Source organism: Pipistrellus kuhlii, unplaced genomic scaffold (assembly GCF_014108245.1).
Source record: "Pipistrellus kuhlii isolate mPipKuh1 unplaced genomic scaffold, mPipKuh1.p scaffold_m20_p_11, whole genome shotgun sequence".
NCBI classification, from domain to species: Eukaryota; Metazoa; Chordata; class Mammalia; order Chiroptera; family Vespertilionidae; genus Pipistrellus; species Pipistrellus kuhlii.
In genome coordinates, this window is record NW_023425416.1 from 24,992,389 (window position 1) to 25,012,282 (window position 19,894).

General features: G+C 53.0%; 1 protein-coding gene across 1 annotated transcript; it reads left to right on the top strand.

Annotated features, from left to right (window-relative positions):
- Positions 1-1,798: 1,798 nt before the first annotated feature.
- Positions 1,799-19,615, top strand: RBP1 (retinol binding protein 1). The gene is made up of 4 exons (XM_036431293.2): positions 1,799-2,019; positions 2,493-2,671; positions 17,888-17,989; positions 19,365-19,615. Exons 1-4 carry the CDS (start codon positions 1,947-1,949, stop codon positions 19,416-19,418), a joined length of 408 nt encoding a protein of 135 aa, XP_036287186.1. The 5' UTR covers positions 1,799-1,946; the 3' UTR covers positions 19,419-19,615.
- The last annotated feature ends 279 nt before the right edge of the window (positions 19,616-19,894 follow it).

The window sequence follows — 19,894 nt, forward strand, 5'->3', positions numbered from 1 at the left end:
TTGGGGAAGGGGAGGAGTCCATTGGGCTGAGCAGATGGTACAGGGGAACAGGGACAGGAGTTTGGACTAGTTGGGGGTGACTAAGGAATGACGAGTTCACTGTTTAAACCTTTGGCTGCACCTCCCTCCCAGTGAGTCATGCCAACAGGGAAGCCCAGCTAGCCCTCATTAGAGGCCCTAGAGAACTAAGGCCAGGTCAGGCCCCACCCAGCCACCTACCTGAGCGGAAGGGGTTTCTTCTTGCACATTTAGGCTGGGCAGGGTCAGGATTGGCTGTCCCATCACCTGGCTGCCCCACTGAGACGAGCTCTGGGCTGGTTAGGAAGGGACATGGAGCCAGGGCCTTGTGGGACCCCTTGGTGGCCTGAGCATCCCAGAGCCAGGTGGAAAGAGAGAGGAGACCAGCCTGAGGAGGGGTACAGCTGTCAGAACAGTGGGTCTCATCCAGGGGTGATCGCTCCCACCCTTCCCAGGGGCATTTCACAAAGTCTGGAGACATCTTTGTGGGAGGTGCCACTAGGATCTAATCCAGGGATGCTGCTAAACATCGCACAATACAACCCAAAGAATTCAAACAAAGAATTATGTGGCCCAAGATGGCAGAGTGCCAAGGCTGACACCCCGATGCAGAGTAAGGCGGGTAAGGGGCTGAACTCCAGGCCACGTGGATGAAGTGACCTCACCCTCCAGAGGAGGCATCCTTTCCTCATGCAGCCTGGTGCATGTGGACATTAAATGGGGCTTGTGGCTGAGGGTGGGGGAGAGAGTGGCAGGGAGCGGGGAAGAGGGGTGTGGGAGGGAGCCTGTATGAGAGAATGTATCTGCTGTCGCCTAGGCTGTAATTTGTGCAAAAAGCAATTTCAAAGAGATATTTAGTCTTTAATAGAGGGTCAAAAAGTCAGCTCACATGATGATGTCACCTCCTTGTTGGCAGAGAGAGAGGTTTGAAAGCACTGTGACAAGCACTCCAGGTGGGAAACGAGGTGTGAGCAAAGATCTTCATTGTAAAGGGTGAGAAACAACATACATGCCCATGGACGGGGGGCAAGCTGGCTACACAGTGGATTATCCTGCAGAAGAAGGTCACTGACCATGTACAGATATGGAGATGTCTCCAGAATGTATCAAGCAAAGAACATAAAGAAGCAGAGTGCAGAACTCTGGTGTGCTGTGCGCTGTCAGTAGATGACGGGGGAGGAGTAAGACCAGCAGTATATTAATAATTGCTAACATTTGGGTAAAGCAGTGGGTCTCAAACTTGTGCATGGGAACCGCCCAGAGGGCCTTTTTGGCCACACTTCAAACAATAACAACCTTGCTTTTATTGGGGGTAAAGGGGGGGTATGGAGGGAATGTGGAGAGTGCCCCACTTTTCTCTCCCAGAGCAGAACTGCCCAGCTTTCCCGACCCTGGCTTGGGCGCCCACCGGCCTGGCCACCGGCGCGGCGCTTTAAACAAAGGCCTATAAAGTGGCCTCTTTCCTTAATCGCTCCAGCGACCCAGAGAGACTGTTTCCCGACCGTCCATGGCCGCCCAGAGTGAGCAGTTCGTGGTTTTTGAAGGAATCCTGCAGGAACCGAAGAGTTGGGGGCCAATAAAGCATCATGCTCCCCCCGCCCCCCGCCCGCGCCCCCATTTCTCCCTTCCTAGATGAGCTTCCTGAAGGTCTGATGGAAGGTGGCCACGGGCCAGGGACAAACCTAGCCCTCCAACCTCCAGCCCCCGCCCCTCGGCCCCGCTGGGGAAGGAGGAGCGAAGGCTACCGCGGATCCTCCCTCCCGCGGGCTTTGTGCGAGCCTGGAATCCAGCTGTCACCGCCCCGCTGGAGGGCGCGCATTTCCGGGCTGCCCACCGGCCGGGTCGCTTCGGGAGCCGCTGCCCCTGCAGAGCCAAGAGCTGCCCCCGCCCGCTCCGCCGCCATCCGGCCCCAATCGCGCCCCCCGAAAATGCCCGTCGACTTCACCGGGTACTGGAAGATGCTGGCCAACGAGAATTTCGAGGAGTACCTGCGCGCGCTCGGTAAGCCGCTGCCCGCCCAGCCTGGCCCCCTGGCCCGGGGCCCCCGCGAGCCCCTCCGAGGCCGGCGCTCCTCCCCGGAGCCCGCGCAAAGGGCGGCCGCCGGGCTGGCCTCCGCGGTGGCCTGCGGGCTCGCCCTGGAGGATGGGGGTTGTCAGGGTTCCTTCGTGGTAAATATCTGAGAGTTGGCTCTAGTCTAGACGGGGATAATTTCACTAGGAACGCTGGGCTGGGTTTCCTAGTTTTTGTTTTGTTTTTAAGGGTTAGCGTAAGGGCGGAAAACTTTGTTGCAAAGAAGGAAATAAGAAAAAGGCGCAGACTGGCTGCGCACAGAATGTGCAAGCCTGAGGGAACCCCAGCCGTTCCCCCTGGGGAGCGGGCTCCTGGGGAGGGGCAAGGGGAGAATCTCTGTCTTAGGAGAAGTTCTCTGAGTTTCCCGGCCCACTCTTTCCCCCCTTCTGCCCGGGACCCTGCAGACGTCAATGTGGCCTTGCGCAAAATCGCCAACTTGCTGAAGCCAGACAAAGAGATCGTGCAGGACGGCGACCACATGATCATCCGCACGCTGAGCACTTTCAGAAACTACATCATGGACTTCCAGATTGGGAAGGAGTTTGAGGAGGACCTGACGGGTATAGATGACCGCAAGTGCATGGTGAGGATTGACTACACCGGCATCTCCTGCCCAGGGGGCCTGACCCACGGCTGGGCTAATTCATTTAGAGGGGAGCAAGGGCCCTTGCATTATTAGGGATCTTGGCCTGGTGCCCCAAGTAGGCAGCACCCGCTCATCCAGCGTCCTCCTCCGTGCAAAGCGGATGGTTATAGCTATAAAGATCCAGGCTTGTGTAGTCTCTTCTGTGTCCCGACATGTGCTTTACACACTTGACTCCGCCTAATCCTCCCAACCACCTTTGAGGGAGGTCTGAGCACACCCATTTAACAGATGAGAAAACAGTCTCAAAGAGATGAAGTAACACGCCTGGAGCAGCACCGCTAGGGCGGGGTGGGCTGGAATTCCAGGCATGCCTGTGGACTGTCCTCTGGCTGCACTCTGGGTGGTGAAGGAGGAGAGAGAGCAGGAAGGGAAGAAATTAAGAAGAAACACAGGAAACCCTCTTGAAGTGTAAACTTCCCCTGTGACCTAGCATGAAGCCACTCCGGAAAGCAGGGGCCACTGGGATCCCTTCCAGAAGCCTCTGACCTGCCCCTTTCTGTCCCCAAACTGGGATCTGGCTCCTAACTATCCATCCCTGTCCCCACCGTCTTCCACTCTGGGATCCATCCCCATCCCCACCGTCTTCCACTCTGGGATCAAACCCCGTCCCCACTGTCTTCCACTCTGAGCTACAGAGCTTCCTTTGAACCTTGCAGCCAAAACCTACTGGAAAGGTCTGCTCTCTGCAGTTCCCGCCAGAGGCTGCAGCAATGGGGGGGGGGGGGGGGGGAGGTGGAGACCCGCCTCCAAGGATGGGAAGCTGGTGACCGGGAGACCCCAATTAGTGCTGCCACAGCAAACTCCGGAAGGTCAGCCCCAGGCCTCCATCAACATTCTCTGGTCACTGGGAGGTCAGGGTACTCCGGTCTCTCTTTCACAGTCTTGGGTCCAGAGCTAGTGTCTACTTATTGATGAGGCCCTCCCTCTTGTCCTCCCCTCTTTCTTCCATTATTACGGGGGTCTGCTGTTTGCCCTGCCCTGTGTACAACCCAGTGAGAGAGAGGTGAGTCCCCTATATTACGCAATATATGGGTAAGTCTCAGGAGAAGGACTGGCGAGAGATGGGATCTGAAAGCTAGGTCTTTGAAGCCCACGCTCCGGCTCTTGGCCAGGTTCCTCTCTGCTGGGAGCCTGTGCGGAAACCAGATGGCTGAGGCTCCTTAGGACAGAGGTTAAGGAGAGCTGGTGGCTGGGCTTGAGGATCCCCAGGCCTGGAGGACTCATCCTCTGTTGTTGACTCGTCTGGAGGCAGTCAGGAGTGAGTGTGAGCCTGCTGTTTGGAATGATAGCAGGAGAGGGGTGGCCGCCCTAGAGTGTCCTTGGAGAGGCCAGTATTGGGAGAAAACACTATTGTGTCTGTAAAGACCTGAGGCCTCTTTCTCTGCCCAGAGGCTCTGTGCCAGGGTGAGGTGGGGGCCCTGCCCTGCCTTTCGGATCTCTGCCCACGACTCGACCCGCCCCCTGGCCCGCTGCATGGGATTGCACTGTGAGAACAGTCGTCCCCAATTCACTCTTGGAGAACTCACAGAACACACACACAAAAAAATGTTTATTTTGGGTCACCCACAACCTCTGGAATGTGTTGGCTTGAACCTGGCTAATTAGCCTCGCTCTTTTATTTCCTCTATTAATGCGGAAAACATTCACTGATCACCCAGGAATACTAGCTGATGTCAAGTGCTTACTAGGTACCTGGTACTGTTTACATTTTGTTTTAATTCAGTCTTCACAACATTTACCGATAAGAAGACCGAGGCAGGACTTATTGTGTGGTCTCTGGGAAGCAAAGTAAATGGCAGAGAGAGGATTTGAATTTGGTCTGTCAGTACCGGAGTGCACAGTCCCTGCTGTGCAGGGACTCACAGTCTTTGTGTTGGAGACACACAGTTCAAACACTGTGAGATCAGTGGTGACAAAGGGAAGCGCGCAGAGGAGGGATCCAGAGGAGTTCTGGAGAGGGTCACTGCTACTCTTGATGATAAAAGAAAAGGAGGCCCTAGCTGGTTTGGCTCAGTGGATAGAGCATCGGCCTGCAGACTGAAAGGTCCCGGGTTCGATTCCGGTCAACGGCATGTACCTTGGTTGCAGGCATGTTCCTAGTAGGGGGTGTGCAGGAGGCAGCTGACCAATGTTGCTCTCTCATCCATGTTTCTATCCCTCTCGCTTCCTCTCTGTAAAAAATTCACAAAAAAATATTTTTTTAAAAAAAGAAGAGAACAGGGGGAAGGGAGGATTTGGACACAAAGGAAGGGACACGTGGCCATCTCCTTTTCTTAACCCAGCAGTAGGACAGTGGTCGGCGAGCAGACCAGGGAGCCCAGCGGCTGGGCAAACCGGATGACATCGGGCAAGACTCCTGGTCCCTTCTGCTGTCCCAGGACTCACTAGATGGCCACTTGCTTACTTTCCTGTTGCCCTCTGCCCCGGCCTGCCCTTGGCCCCCGCCTCGCCTTTCTCTCCTGACTGCCCGGCTGGATGGCGGGCCATCGTGAAGAGCGTGCTGTGGGAGGGTTAGAACAGAATTACAGAATCTGCCAGCCTGAGGCTTGTGAATGGAGGGGAGCTGCATGCCAAGATGCCATGCTGGCTGCGGTCTCTGGGCCCTCAGGGGCCTGAGCAAGGTGGTGGCCCCTTCTGCTCTGCACCCACCAGCCAGTCCACAGCTGGGGGGAAGCAGTTTGTTTTCAGCATCCGATGGCTTCATTCTAACATGTCCTTCCCAGCACATTTCAAAGGTGTCGTTTCTCCCCTGGGATCATTCATTCAGATGGTGTGCATTCCTCTCTCGGTCCTACAAGTATTTCGAGGTGCTGGCTCTATCTTTGCAGCCCTTTGTTATTGAGAGGAATCATAGGAGAGTCCTGTCCTCACGGAGTTCAGGGTAGTGGGGGAGTCAGGCCACAGCAGCCAGTCACACTGTAGTGTGTGCCATGGAGGGAGGAGAGGCAGAGAGGGACCTCCTCCTGGCTCTGGGAGGTCAGGAGCAGTTCCCACAGGAAGTGGAGTCTAAGCTGTGGCTTGAAGGATAGGCAGGAAGTTGCCAGGCAAACAGGAAGAGGGTGAGAGGAAGGCCAAGGCCAAGAGAGCAGCACTTGGTAAGTGCTATTTCGGACCTATCCCACACCAGGCCCTGGACTCAGTGTGGGGTCAAGGAAGTAGCACGGCCTCCTGGAGCCCGCAGGCCAGTGGAGGAGACAGATGCATCTTCAGATTGTTGCAGCCCAGTGTTGTGATGGAAGCACAGTGGGCTGAGGAGCACAGAACTGGGGTTTGGGGGGCAGTGGTCATGGAAGGCTCCCTGGAGGAGGTCACACTTGAGTGAGGTAAGAATTAGGGTAGACGTGGAGAAAGGAGAAAGCATTCCAAGCAGAGGGAACCATAGGCACAAAGGCCCAGAGGTCAGAAAAGGCCTGTTGGGAGGAGGTTTCAGGTGAGAGAGGTGCAGTCTGGAAGACTTCGGTGTGGCTGGAGTGCAAAATGTGGCCAAAGGAGAGGAGTAATGAGGACTCAAGGAGCCCACAGCTTCAGGGAGCCCTTGCTGGGAGGGGCGTGGTCATCCTGCTGGGAGAGGCATGGTCAGGCTGCTGGGAGAGGAGTGGTCAGCCAGCTGGGAGAGGCGTGGTCAGCCTGCTGGGAGAGGCGTGGTCAGCCTGCAGGGAGAGGTGTGGTCTGCCTTCTGGGAGAGGCGTGGTCAGCCTGCAGGGAGAGGTGTGGTCTGCCTTCTGGGAGAGGCGTGGTCAGCCTGCAGGGAGAGGTCAGGCTGACATTCCTCCAGGAAGTACTCTAGCTCAGAGATCTCTGACCCTGCATCTCTTCCATGGGAACAAGATAAGTTTCCTAGCCAGAGGGTGAATTTGGCCTGCAGATGTGTTTTGTTTGGCCTGTGCAATGTTTGAAAAATTTCAAAGCCAGTTGCCAATTATTGCCAAAGATTGTAATATTTCATAGAAATAAATCCATATTTCTAGCTGTTCTTACCAAAAAAAAAAAAAAAAAAAAAAAAATCAAGATGCTAAAAACACTGGGTGCCTGATTATGTCTGTGCCATGTGGCTCCCTGAGGCACCGTCACAGCTGCCCCCCTAGATAGAACAGTCTCTGGTTAACGAAGTCCTCTCACCCCACCCTGTTCCCCAAAGTCAAGGATCAGCTGGCCCATCCTCATCCTTGTGCCTTGGGTTCCTGAGCAGCTCGCTAAGTGATGGCTCCCTAAGAGCAAGCCAGCAGCAGCAGCATCACAAGAAACAGGTTCTCCGGCCACGCCCCTGGCCTGCTGAATCAGAAACTGGAGGCATCGGGCCAGCAATCTGGGTTTCACTGTGCCCACCAGGTGGTTCTGATGCAACTAGAGCTTTTGATCCACTGCTTTGGAGTGAAGACACATCTCTGTGCCTGCGCCTCTCTAAACCAGGTGTAGAGAGCCACGTGCCGCTGGCCGGTTTTGTGCATCTTCTGACCCCTGTGGACCTTGCCATCCATACCCAGAACCACCTGAAATGGCTCATCGTCTCTCCCCAGGCTGAGGCATGGAGGGATTCAGATCCATGTAGCCAGAGTCACTCACCACGTTTTCAGTCTGTTCTGTTCAGCGCTGACACGCCCCACAAGCAGCAGAGGCTGGCATTTGGTGGGAATGTATAGACGAGATCCAGGTTTTCTCCCCTGCCTCCCGCACGCCTTTTTCCATCCGGGTGGAATCTCCAGCCCGGTGTGAAACCATTATCATTTATTGAATCGAGCAGTTGTAGGCAGTGGCAGGGTGGGGGACCTTGAAAAAGAAAGGTGCTCCTCAACTTCAAATAGTGTCCCCCACTCTGGGGCCAGGGAGTCCCTGGGAATGAGGAATGGCGGGGCTCTTTGTTCCCAGCTCCCCCTAGCACCAGCGGCTGGTTCCCAGGAATCACAGCCAGAGCCTGCTCTGCGTGGTGGTGGCAGGAGGGCCATTTGTCATCCCACCATGGACCCGGGGTCAGGTGTTCCCTGGCGAGGGTGGCTTTGTTCACGCAGGAGCTGGCGCCTCTTCCTCCAGCTGAGGCCTCGCCTTCTTATTCAGCTGTGAACTCAGGATGACCCTTTCTACAGAGCCTGCCTTCCTCTTCCAGCCTCCGCCCCTCTGAGCGGCCCTTTGTTTTGATTGTAAAGGAAAAAAATCCAAATAACAGAGGAGAGAGTCAGACCACTGAAATGGAAAGGACCCCTTCCCTCTCTTGGCCTGATTCCCACTCCCAGAGGTGACTCCTGTTACTGTTTCTGGTGGGTCTGTCTGGAAATCTTCCTCTAAAGCCAAAAAGGAAGGAGGGAAGGCCCACTTCAAATATTGGTGGTGTTTTAATTGATGAAAGAGAGAGAGAGAGGAGAAACACCGATTTGTTGTTCCACTGATTTATGCGTTCATTGCTTGATTCTCCTATGCGCTCTGACCGGGGATTGAACCAACAACCTTGATTGTATCAAAACAATGCTCTATTCCAGTGGTCACCAACCTTTTGGACAACATGGACCACAAGTGAGCTGACTGAGCTACTGGCCAGTGCTGTATATTGGTTTTTTACTCAATGATATTTCTTAGGCATCTTTCTTTATCAGCACTTATAGATTTTCTGAATTCTGTTCCTTTTAACCATCTATGTTTCCTTCACTCTCTGACTTTCTTGCTTCCATCTGTCCATCATCCATTCATCCATCCATCTACTTATATGTGGTATACATGAGATCCACCAAACTGCTGTTAACACTTGGGTTTAAACTCTTGCCAGCTTTCTGTTCCTCTTCTTGACTCATTAAAGAGATTTTTTAAAAACAATGCTAGTGGCAGAAGTAACTCCCTGGGCTGCAGAGCTCAGAATGCAGTCGGAGTTGGCAGCTCCTGGGAGCTGCCTCTGCCCAGATCAGGCCCCCAGCACTCAGCTGGGGCCTTTCCCGGGTGGGAACACGGAGTTTCTTTCATGTCTTAGCTGAAGTTCTCCAACCTTTGAAATCGTGTCAGCAGCATGCTTTTGAGGATTACCAAAGGGAGAATTAAAGCAACCCAAATAAAATTCACAAAGTAGCTTTCAAAAATCCCACTGGCTTGTTAGGGTTTGTTTTTGTTAGGCTGCAACAAAGGAAAATAGCATGTACTCAGTTCTTACTAAGTGCCATGCTCACACCAAATGATTTTAGCAATTCCCCTCTTTTGGTCCTCACAACTGCTACTCTTAGTATCATTACACCCACTTTACAGATGAGAATCTGGGCTGACAGAGGTAAGAACCAGCTGGTGGCCGAGGCGGGATTCTAATTAGACAGTCTCTGTTACGGAGCCTCCCGTGGAGCTCATTGTGAGCCCAGCACAACCTGGAGGTAGCCGATGTTGACAAGTGGGAAGAGTGACTTGAATGATTGGCACAGTTCCTCTGTTTTCACACCTGCAATATGGGCATCATGACTGCTGCTTACAAGGCACATTCCGAGGACCATAGAGATAGTACAGGGGACTGCCTTGTGAAGCCACAATGCTGTGTGCAACAAAGGGCCGGAGCCCTGTGATGCCCTGGACTGAAGATTTACCCTCCCAGTCTCTGAGGATTTCCAGCCCGTCACTGTCAACCCAGAGCCCTGGCTCCACCGGGCCTGGGAGCAGAGAGGTGGGCAGGGCGGGAAACCCCTCCACTCTCCCCTACAGGCATCCAGAGTCAGCAAACTGATCACGGCCCTTAGGGCCCCATTTCCCCATGGAAGTCTCTGGAAACCAACCCTTCCAGCCCAGGTCCTATTGTAGACATTTCACATGTTATTGGGATTCATTCATATTTGACTTGGAGCTGATGGGAATCTCAGAGAGCAAGGACCATGCCTCCATGCCTGGGAAGCGTTTTTTTTGTTGCTATCTCTGTTATATAAATTGAGTTGTGCTAGAGCACACACACATAAACACACACACACACACACACACACACACACATCCTTGAACTCCAAAGGGAAACCCCAGGTCCCTGTCTTACTGCCTACAATGCCTCTATCAGAGCACATGTATTTCAGTTAACTATCCCAAGACCACTCTGGGGGTTCCTTTAATTTGTAAACACCCCAGAGTGCTAGCTAGCTGCCTCTAATGCCTGGGTGTCAACGCGTCTCCTTCCTGCCTGCCTTTCCCTTCTTAATGCATCTGAGATTGCAGACAGTGGGGCCTACCCCTTTGTATCCCCAGTGCCCTGCACCAGGGGCTCCAGTGTGCTTGTCAAATGAGTGTTAAGTAAAAAATAGCAGGCCCTCAAACAGTATAAATGGTCGCCATTGATCCTATCACTGCAAGATCCGCTTGCCATTTAATAATAGCTAAAGCGTGTCCGTATTTCCCACGTGCTAGGTACTGAAGCACCGCGTTTGTTCTTTAATCCTCACGATTCTCTGATGAAAATGCCAGAATTCTCCCTGTATTATCCATGAAGACAATGGCAGGCAGAACAGGTGTCTTGTCTGAGGTCAGGTAGCTGGCAGAGCAGGGCTTGGCTCCTGCTGGTCTGACTCTAGATTGTCACCAGAGAGAGATGACATCGTTGTCATGCTAAGGGATCCAAGCTCTGGCTCCATCCCTCTCTGAAGCTCTGGAAACCTGAAATGCAGGGTCCCTCTGCAAAGCGGTCATGTGGAGGAATGGGGGGTCGGGTGCAGAGGAGTGACGTCTGGTTTACCGTCCCCGATAGTGGAGGCTGCTTTGCAGGCCAACAACCCCAGCTTCAAGGCCTGAGGGCAGCTGCTCCTGGCCCTCCTTCAAACCCTTGCCTGTCCACAGCCCAGCTGCCTCTGAGACAGGGCCTCCCAGTCTGGCTGATTTGTAACCAGTTCAGCTCTGGAGCCAGACTGTCATCTTTGGAATCTCATCTTTGCCACTTATAACCTCCTGCCCTTAAGCAAGTCCCTTCAGCTCTCTGTGCCTTTCCTTGAAGTGGGGATAATTATACAGTAAGGGGTTCCTACTCCCTGGAGAGGAGGAGATGCAGGAAAGCCTCGCGCAACTGCTCTAGCGATACGTGTTACTAATTCTCGCATCTTGTAAACCATGTCCATTAAAAGACAAATTCTGGGCTTGGAACATGTGAGGGGACACCTGGCCATCCAGAGAAAAGCTAACAGGGTCACATGAGCGGAGGTAGGCCCATAGACACAGGCTGGGCAAGGGCAAGGGCAAGGGCAAAGGCAGGGGGAATTACTGCTTACCAAGTATTGTATGTGCCCAGCACTGAAATTGGTCCTTGCAGCCCTTGTTTCATTTCCTCCTTTGGCTCTGTTCCGTGGCAAACCCATTTTGCAGATAAAGAAATGGAGGCTCAAATGTGGAGTAAATGGCTTGAGGTCACCCAGCTAGGAGGTGGTGGGCATAGGTTGGAGCTCAGGCCTGCCTCTGTCCTGCCCAACGCTCTCATCGGGTCTCTCCTGAGTGCCTAGCCCCGGCAGGAGAACTGCTGCCCCGAGGCTGGGCCAGACCCAGGCCTGTAGCCTGCAGTGGGTGCTATTCCACGGTGATGCCATCTGTGGCAGCACTGTGGTCCTGTGGGCACAGGGGGCAGCCCAGGATCAGAGTTGGACAAAAGGGGGTTACACTGATGCCCTCGCTGGCTGTGTGGCCCTGCATGATGACCCAGTGCTCCGGACTGAAAAAGTCACACCAGATGGAATCCACAATCGCTGAATGTTGTTTTCTTGCACAGAACTGCACTGCAAAAGCTTACTGCTCATTCAAGGGTCAGATCAGGGCACGACAGAGCACAGTGGCCAAGAGTGCTACTCGAGGGACATCTCATCTCCCCACTCCCCGGGTGTGTGACCTGGAAGCCTCAGCTTCCACATCTGTAAAATGGGGATACACATACTGCGCCAGGTGGCTTAAGGGATCAACTTGCTGCGACCCATGTTCTGTTTAATGTCCTGCCAGCACGTAGTGAGCGTTCAGTGTGTGTTGTTAGGGTGGTGTTGGTGACAGTGATCCTCTTCCACCAGAAACCCTTCCCAGCATCCCGGGCTGGGCTGGGTGCCCATCACACATCCCAGCATGGATTGCGAGTGGGGCGCATGTCCGTGTACACGTCTGTCTTCCCTGCAGGCGGAGCCCAGCCTCGGGACCACCCTCAGTGCCGGTCCCCTAGGACTGCATGCTGTTCCACAGGAGCCCTGCGACCATCTCCAGCCCCATTGCCCTTCTCCCCACCCAGAACCGTGGCCTCCTGGGGCCTCGGGATCGCTGACAGATTTTTGTTTAAAATTGATTCTGGGTACTTTCTTACATGTTTAAGGAGTTTTTAAAAACAACATGCCAAGAAAGAGTCTTAACATTTTTTGGTTATGTTTTCTTCGTTGTTTGGTTTTTATTTTATTTTTTATTTTTTGAGCGGAGACAACAGAGTCTTAACATTTTATCATTGTGTTTGCCCTAAGAATTAGTTATCATTTGCTATAAGCTTCTTTGCAGTATTGGAATTGCATTCTTCCTTGCCCACAAAGGCCTTTTTTGTGGCTTCGTGGGTTTGTGGTAGTTGCTTTTAAACAGCGTTTATGTCCCTAATTACTTGTTCACATTTTAAGGCCTTATTAATTTAGTTTTAATCTGCTTTTAGAGGGAATTGGCTTTCCTTCCGAGTGCGCTGATTTTAGGTAATTGCCAGCCCCCTAGGAACGGATCGGAGGAAGCGGAGCCAGCCCAGCCGCCCCGCAGCAGCCCGGCCTCATGGCAGCCGCGCGGGCCCTCCTCAGCCAGGGAGGAGTGGGCGTGAGTGATGGCTCGGCTCCTAACCCCGAGGTGGCTTGGGCTGGTGACTTAACTAAGCTTCGTTTTTATCAGCGTTAAAGGTTCAGTGGAACACGATGGAGCCCTCCCCGCACGGCACTAGGCACCTGGCAGGTTCTCTGTGACCCTCCTTACCCTTCCCACAAGCTCCAGAGGCTGAGAACTTCCACATCGTCCCAGGAGCCCTCAAAGAGTAAAGCACACTTCAAACTCAAGCTCCAGGAGGGATGGCCAGTTGGCATCGTTTAGTAATTCACATCACGTGTACAAGTACACTGCCTGTTTTTTGTTTTTTTTTCAATTCATCCCCCAAATTTAAAGAGCACAGGTTTGGAGTCAGACCTGCGTCAACCCTGGCTCTGGCCTCTGCAGGCAGAATCTGTGGGCGAGACCTGCCCTAAAACCACAGAAAACAAGATCCACTCCCAGCCTCTGGGCGGTCCCTAAGAGCTGGGCAGACATGAGCGGGTGATCGTCCCCCAGCCCCGCTCACAGGAGCGGGAGTTTGGACATGGGGGAGCTGTAACGAATGTCTCAAACCCTTGGCAGCCAACTTGAATCCCACTTGTTGTGGCTCATGCCAGGTCACTGCCAAAGATGAATTCACTTAATGGGAGCGGCCTGTCACTTCTAGAACAGGTCACCGCACAGGGCCAGGAGGCTCAAGGCTGCCCGGGGCCATCCTTCCTCAGGCGCCTGCAGGAGTCAGGTTTTCTGTCCCCAGGCCCCGTGCAGCTGTGCCAGCAGGGCTTTCTAAGTGGTCAGGGGAGCCAGACACTGGCTTTTAAGGTGACAGTCCTTTGTCAGAGTGATACAAGGCTGTCTGCATTCATCTGTTGGTGCTTGTCTTTTTTGGGAAAGCTGCTGACAAGGCCGAAGTGTTGGAGGTTGTTCATTTTTAATAGAAAAGTTAGCCTGGCGCTACTTTACAACCAGCTGCTCGGGGCTCCAGCCCACTGACAGGCTTTTAGGTGGTCTGTGCTAGGGGAATTGCTGTTGAAAGGGAGCCGAGGATGGCCATACTTCCCCCCTTGTCCTGGGATTTGTCTGGGCTTCGTATCCCAGGTGACGTCCCAGGACTCACGGGGTTGAGTTCCCCGTGGTTTGTACCATGTCCACCCCAGCCTCCAGAGCAAGCGTGTCAAACTCAAAGGCTAACACGGGCCATTTAAACAAGGTTTAAGCTTATGTGGGCCGCAACAAAACAAAAGCTTCAATTTTCATAGAAACGTAGATTTATTTCAATAGAGACATGCTGAATACAAAGGGCTAAAATAAATGAGTCATCATTAACATAAAATAAGAGAACATTTTAATTAAAAAAATTTTTTCTTAATATTAAGTTAAACTAGACACTGAATAACTGCACCAATTCATAAGCATAACACAAACAAACCTGTTTTTCTTGTTCTCCCAAAGCAAAGTATTTCCTGTTGCGCACACCAAATAAGTCAGTCCAAGACTCATGACATGGCAATGGGCTGCTAAAATATTCGCTGCTGGTATTAGTGGAGAGAAATGGTGCGCCTGTGCATAAGGCGCATAAGGGAAATGAATGCAACACGATTATAGTCATCAGTCATTGGCGAATGTTGTAGTTTGTTATTAATAATTATGTATAACAGGATATTGTAAAAATTAAGTTACGAAAATTTTATTAAAACATTTCTTACCTACGGTTATATTGGCTGGGCCGCAAAAATATTTGTTATGGAGGCCGTGAGTTTGACATGCTTGCCCCAGAGCATCTGCCACTTGAGAAACATCAGGAACACACTTCTGGCTGAAATTTCCCCCATGAGACCCCGATTGAATGGACTCTGCAGGGTCCAAACTAGAAAACTAGACTGAATGAGATCTGGGGTTCCCGGGACAGCGGAGCCCCTGCCCCAGACCTCACTGCTGCGGGTCCAGCAGAGGTGGCTGCCTGCCTCCTGCAGAGGCGGCCACAGTGTGGCCTCTTCTCGGCCCGGGAAGGTGGTTGTCGGAAGTTCTGTTTTGTGTCTTAAGGGAACAAGGGACCATTGTTACCCAGTCCCCTTGCAACTTTGCCTTTTCCCTTCTTTCCTTTGTTTGTAGGTGACCAGCCTCCTCCCTGGCTCCCCACCCCCCTCTTCTCTTCTTAGGATAAATCTGGTTCTCTGGGAAATGGATGGTTTATTCCCACAGGACACAAAGCTTAAAAGGAAACTCCCACCGCAAGCGACTGTGGGGCAGAGGCAGGAGAACTAAGTCACGCTTTTGGAGTCATCACAGCTATCTGTGGGAAGTCTCCAAACAGATCTTCTGCTTAAACAAAGACTCATTCAGTTTTACAGCAAGTGACATAGCCTTGCTCCTTGGCCCCCAGCTCAGCAGGTGGCAATGCCTCCTGGTGGAACCACATTTCTAGGAACGGAAGGAGCTTCTGAAACACTTTGTCGTGATAAATAGCACGCCCATCGGTCTTCACGAAAGACTTAGGTTATTGTCCAACTTCAACAAGCAAATCCCATTCACATCTGAGCTCTGCCTCATATGCCAGCCCTAATTTTTATTTTTTTTTAAATATACTTTATTGATTTTGTACAGAGAGGAAGAGAGAGGGATAGAGAGTTAGAAACATCGATGAGAGTCATCTATCAGCTGCCTCTTGCACACTCCCTACTGGGGATATGCCCTCAACCAAGGTACATGCCCTTGCCCGGAAACGAACCCGGGACCTTTCAGTCCCTAAGCCGACGCTCTATCCATTGAGCCAAACCGGTTTCAGCGCCAGCCCTAATTTTTAAAAAACAGAAATATATATATATTTGTACCAATAGAAAATAACACTAGACAGGAGTCTAGATGTTAGAGTAATTATCTCTGAAGAAGCAAGATCCCACATTCTTTTCATGACCATGTCCTTTTTAGAGCATTTCTTGTGTCTTCCGGTGCAGAGGGTATGAATATGCTCATTGATGCTCCTGTTTCCGGGAGAGGCAGAAGTATGTACATTGTAGCTGAGAGCCAGTGAGCCTCTCTTGGCCTCTGATGAGTCTGGAGCCCTCAGTATGCAGAGAAGACTCTGGATTAGCACACGAAGAGAAGCTCTGAGGTGTTCTTAGGAGCTCCTTGAAGCCCAGAGCTGTGATTTCTCAGTCCCCTTTTCCCTTCCCAGGCCGGGGATGGACAGGGCGGCCAGTGAATGGGCATCTTGTCTTGTGACTTGAGGTCATGATTTATGGCAGCCCTCGTCAGACATGAGCTTCATTATGTTCCGAATTGGAGGTGGGACCTTCTCTCGGGCTTGGGGCTGGACATGGGCCCCGAGTGAGCTCTGCAGGGGAAGAGCTGGCCCCACCCAAGTCCCCCTGCGCCCCATCATCCCCAGGGGACGTGCTCCAAGGGCAGACGTTGGATTTATTCCTGTGCAAACCAAGGTGGGGGAACAGCTGGCTCCACCTATCACCCTTGTACATGTATCTCATTGTTGCATCATCCCAACAGCAGAGGGCAGTACTGATCAGCAAGCCCAGGAAAGAGATGGGTTACCAGCCAAGGGAAGGTGGTTCTCCTATGGGGAGTGGCCACACTCACCCCACCCCCATTCCCAGATTTCTCCCTCTTTCCCGAATCCTTATAAGGCTGTTGCTGACTGTCCTGACTCAGCTGAACCAGAATCCTAGAACCCTACCACTGTACTGCTGGGCCTCGGACCCCCTCCCATGACAGATGGGAGCACTGGGGCCCAGAGAAGGGACTTGCTCAGAGACGCACAGTGAACCAGGGGCAGAGGGAGTTCTAACTGCTCCAGGGGAGAAGCAGGCCCAAGCGGAAGGGCTGTTCAGAGGGAGGTGGATGGCTGCAGGTAGGGGAGATGCCCACTGCACCTGTGCACAGGCCCCAGCCTAGACCACCAGCTCCTGGATTGTCCCACCTCTGAATTCCAACACACTGAGCCCGTATTTCTGGGTGGGCCCTTTGCTGCTCCAGTAAGACCTTGATGTCTCCCATCGTCACAGGCTGGGCCTCCTGCAGTCTGTCTTCGCTTCTACACACCCAGTGCCTGGCACGTCCCCCAGTGCTCAGGGAATATGTGAGAGTTCAAAGTGGTGGGTGCGGGTGGGTATCGAGCATCAACAGGACAGGGGACCTCCTTCTCTCTCCCCACCCTCCCCGGGAACCTCCTGTGGAGCTTCCTGAGCACGTATGTGCTGTCTCCTTTCTGGGCCTTTGTCTCATGGTGGTCTCTCAACTGCCCGCTCCCCACTCTCCCTTCCTCTGCTTCAGCTCCATTTCTCTGTTGCTCGTGGCCCAGTCCTGGAGCCTCCTCCTCCCAGAGCCTCGCTTCCCTGACTCTCATCTGGATTCCCACCACCTCGGCCTGTGACTGGTGACCCTGGACCACTAGGGAAGCTGTGAGGTTCAGTGGGGAGGAGGACTTCAGGGCCCCGCAGGTCTGTGTTCCGACCTGGCACTGCCACTGCCACTGCCCATCTAGATGGACTTGGCAAGTCTCTTAGCCGGATCTGTGAAATGGAGATGCTAATCCATGATCCACATGGACAGTCAGGAGGATCTAGACATGCACAGGGAGTGCCTGCAGTTGGTATTTATATCTGGGTTCTCCGTAAGATGAACAGCTCTTTGAGGGCAGGAGTGTGGTCTTTTTGTCCCAAGACCTTGCAAATGAATGAATGAATGAATGAATGAATGAGTCAGTGAATTCTGGAATGGGCAGAGAAGTCTATGAAGTCTGCTTTTCACCAGCACGATGCAGGACAGCAGCCCTCACTGTCGTCCCCCTCCCCCTCAACCCCATCCCATACCCAGTGTGCACTCAGCCCTCGGAAGCCCCTCCTCCCTTGCAGCCCCATTCTCAGCCTTGGCTCTCATAGCCCTGCCTCAATGACATTTCCTCTCCTAATTACCCTTTTAAATGAAATTTGTTAAGGTCTATGTAATTTTTAAACTGATTTGCATATTTTAATTTTATCCTAATTTTTTGTTGTTGCTGTTAATCCTTACCCAAGGATTTTTTTTTTTTTCCCCATTGAATTTTAGAGAGTGGAAGGGAGGGGGAGAGACACACAGAGAGAAACATCGATGTGAGAGAGACACATCAATCTGTTGCCTCCCACACATGCTCAGACTGGGAGCCAGGGATCAAGTCTGCAACTGAGGTAACGGCTCTTGACCGGAAATCAAACCCAAGACCTTCCAATCCTTGGGCCAGTGCTCTATCCACTGAGCCAAACCGGCTAGGGCTGATTTGTATGTTTTAATAAGAGCACATGATGGACGGGGAGTATTAGGAAGCAAGCTTTCTGTGAAATTGACTGGATGATCAACTGGGGCTGCCCTTCCTCCAGCCCTCAGGGGGTGTGCTAGCCCAAGACTGACACAAGCTGTGTTTTTGCTTGGCAGACCACGGTGAGCTGGGACGGGGACAAGCTCCTGTGCGTGCAGAAGGGTGAGAAGGAAGGACGCGGCTGGACCCAGTGGATTGAGGGTGACGAGCTGCACCTGGTGGGTCCCTGGGGAGAGGGTGGGGCAGGTCCTGCTGTGGTTCCTCGTTTCAAGAGGAGGGCATAGAGACTCACCTCCAAGTCCCACAGCTAGAAAGGGGCAGAACTAAATGTACTCCCCAGTAATGTCCGTTTTCATCATGCCAACTGAGGACATGTTCTCTGAGCTTCTCGAAGACATGATCTCAACAATCCAGGTCGGGAAGGAGACGCCTTTCTCAGCTCAGCTGTGGGCCCCACTCACCCTGCCCTCCAGCCTGGGACCTCTGCTCCATGCATTGCCTGGAAAAACGCACCCACAAATCCAGAGAAGGGACCTTAGCGTCCAGAGAGCCAGACGTTTCCCGGAGAGGAGACCTCTCATCACTTCTGTGCCCTGGACTTCCCCATCCACCTTCCTTCCACGAAAGGAAGCTGGTCCAGGTGACCTGGTTCTAGTCCTGACACTGGGTGCCTTTGAGTAGGTACCTTCCTTCCTCCAGCTCATCTGCAAAGTGCATCCTACCACATAGGGGTTCTTGCAATGATCAGGGTCTGCTAGAGCAGCGAGGGCGTTATTTCCAGAGGCGGCTTAGGACCATAGGAGAGCCAGGCTGCCGTGCCCGACCTTGAGCATCTCCTCCCTGGCCTTTCTTCCTCAGCTGCAGAAGTGAGGGCCGCTGTGTGATCTCCATGGGCCTCTCAGCCCAGTGGTTCTGTGGCTCCGTGACAGAGGGTGCAAACTGAGGCCACAGGCCTCTAGCCTTCAAAACAAACAAACAAACAAACAAACAATCCTTGAGGGGGGTGACAACCCTGTGCTGCCATTCCCCCTGACAGCCATCGGCAGGGCTGCCCTGTAGGCAGGGCATGGCTTCCTTAATAATAGCAACTTCAGTACCCTACCCACTGAGATGCTGATAGAACTGGTCTGGCCTTGGCCCAGGCATTTTTCAGACTCCCCAGTCAACTCCAGCATGCAAGCAAAGCTTGGAAACAGCCTGCTAGTTTGCCATCCTATTCTGTGGCAACATATTGAGCCCTTTGAGGGGTCGAGTCTTGTGTCTGGACCTGATTTCTCCCAAGGCTGGGCACAGACCCCGTCCTGGGTTTAGGCCTGAGGCTCACGGAGTCTTTTGGCCCGTTAGGGAGGCAGTGGGAGCATCACAGAGTTGGTCTTGTTAGTCAGCTTGGAGCTACATGAGTTTCCCAGCCAGCTCTGTTCACAAGCTGCAGCCTCATGTACACTGTTCCAGTTCAACCAACTCTCCAAGGAATTGGTTAGTTCACACCAACTCTTGGGAACAATAGCAGCCACTGGGTATTTTCTAAGTTGCTGTACTGACCCCTCATGTGGCCTTCGTCTGGCCAATGACAAGCATCTGTGTTTGTTTCAGGAGATGAGAGCGGAGGGTGTGGTCTGCAAGCAAGTGTTCAAGAAGGTGCACTGAAGCGGGCGACCTCGGCCTCGGGGAGAGAGTGGCATGGGCACGCGGGCCAGGGTCCCCCCACCCCCCCCCCGCTCTGCACAGCATGGGGCAGAAACGCCCAGCCACCTCCAGGTATCGGTTAGCAGCCCGTCTCTTGGCCTTGTCCCTTTCCCTTTTCTTAGAACACAGCCATCCCAATAAAAGTGCTCTCTGTTCAAGACGTCTCTCTGGAGAAGCTTCGCAGCCTCACTGTGCTCACTGTTTCTCTGGGGCTTCGGAAGTCGGCTTCCTCTGGTGCCACCACAGGCCTGAAGGTTTAGTCATGACGGTGCGCCTGTGTGAACTTTCCTCAGGGCGCTGGCTGGGGGCTGGGGTGGGTGGGCTGACCTTGTGTGCCTCCCACACGCCGTGTCCTCTCAGGGCCACAGTGCAATGGATGCCACAAAAGCCAGAGAAGGCGCTCGCCACCATGGGGACTCAGACCTAGTAAAGGGGAC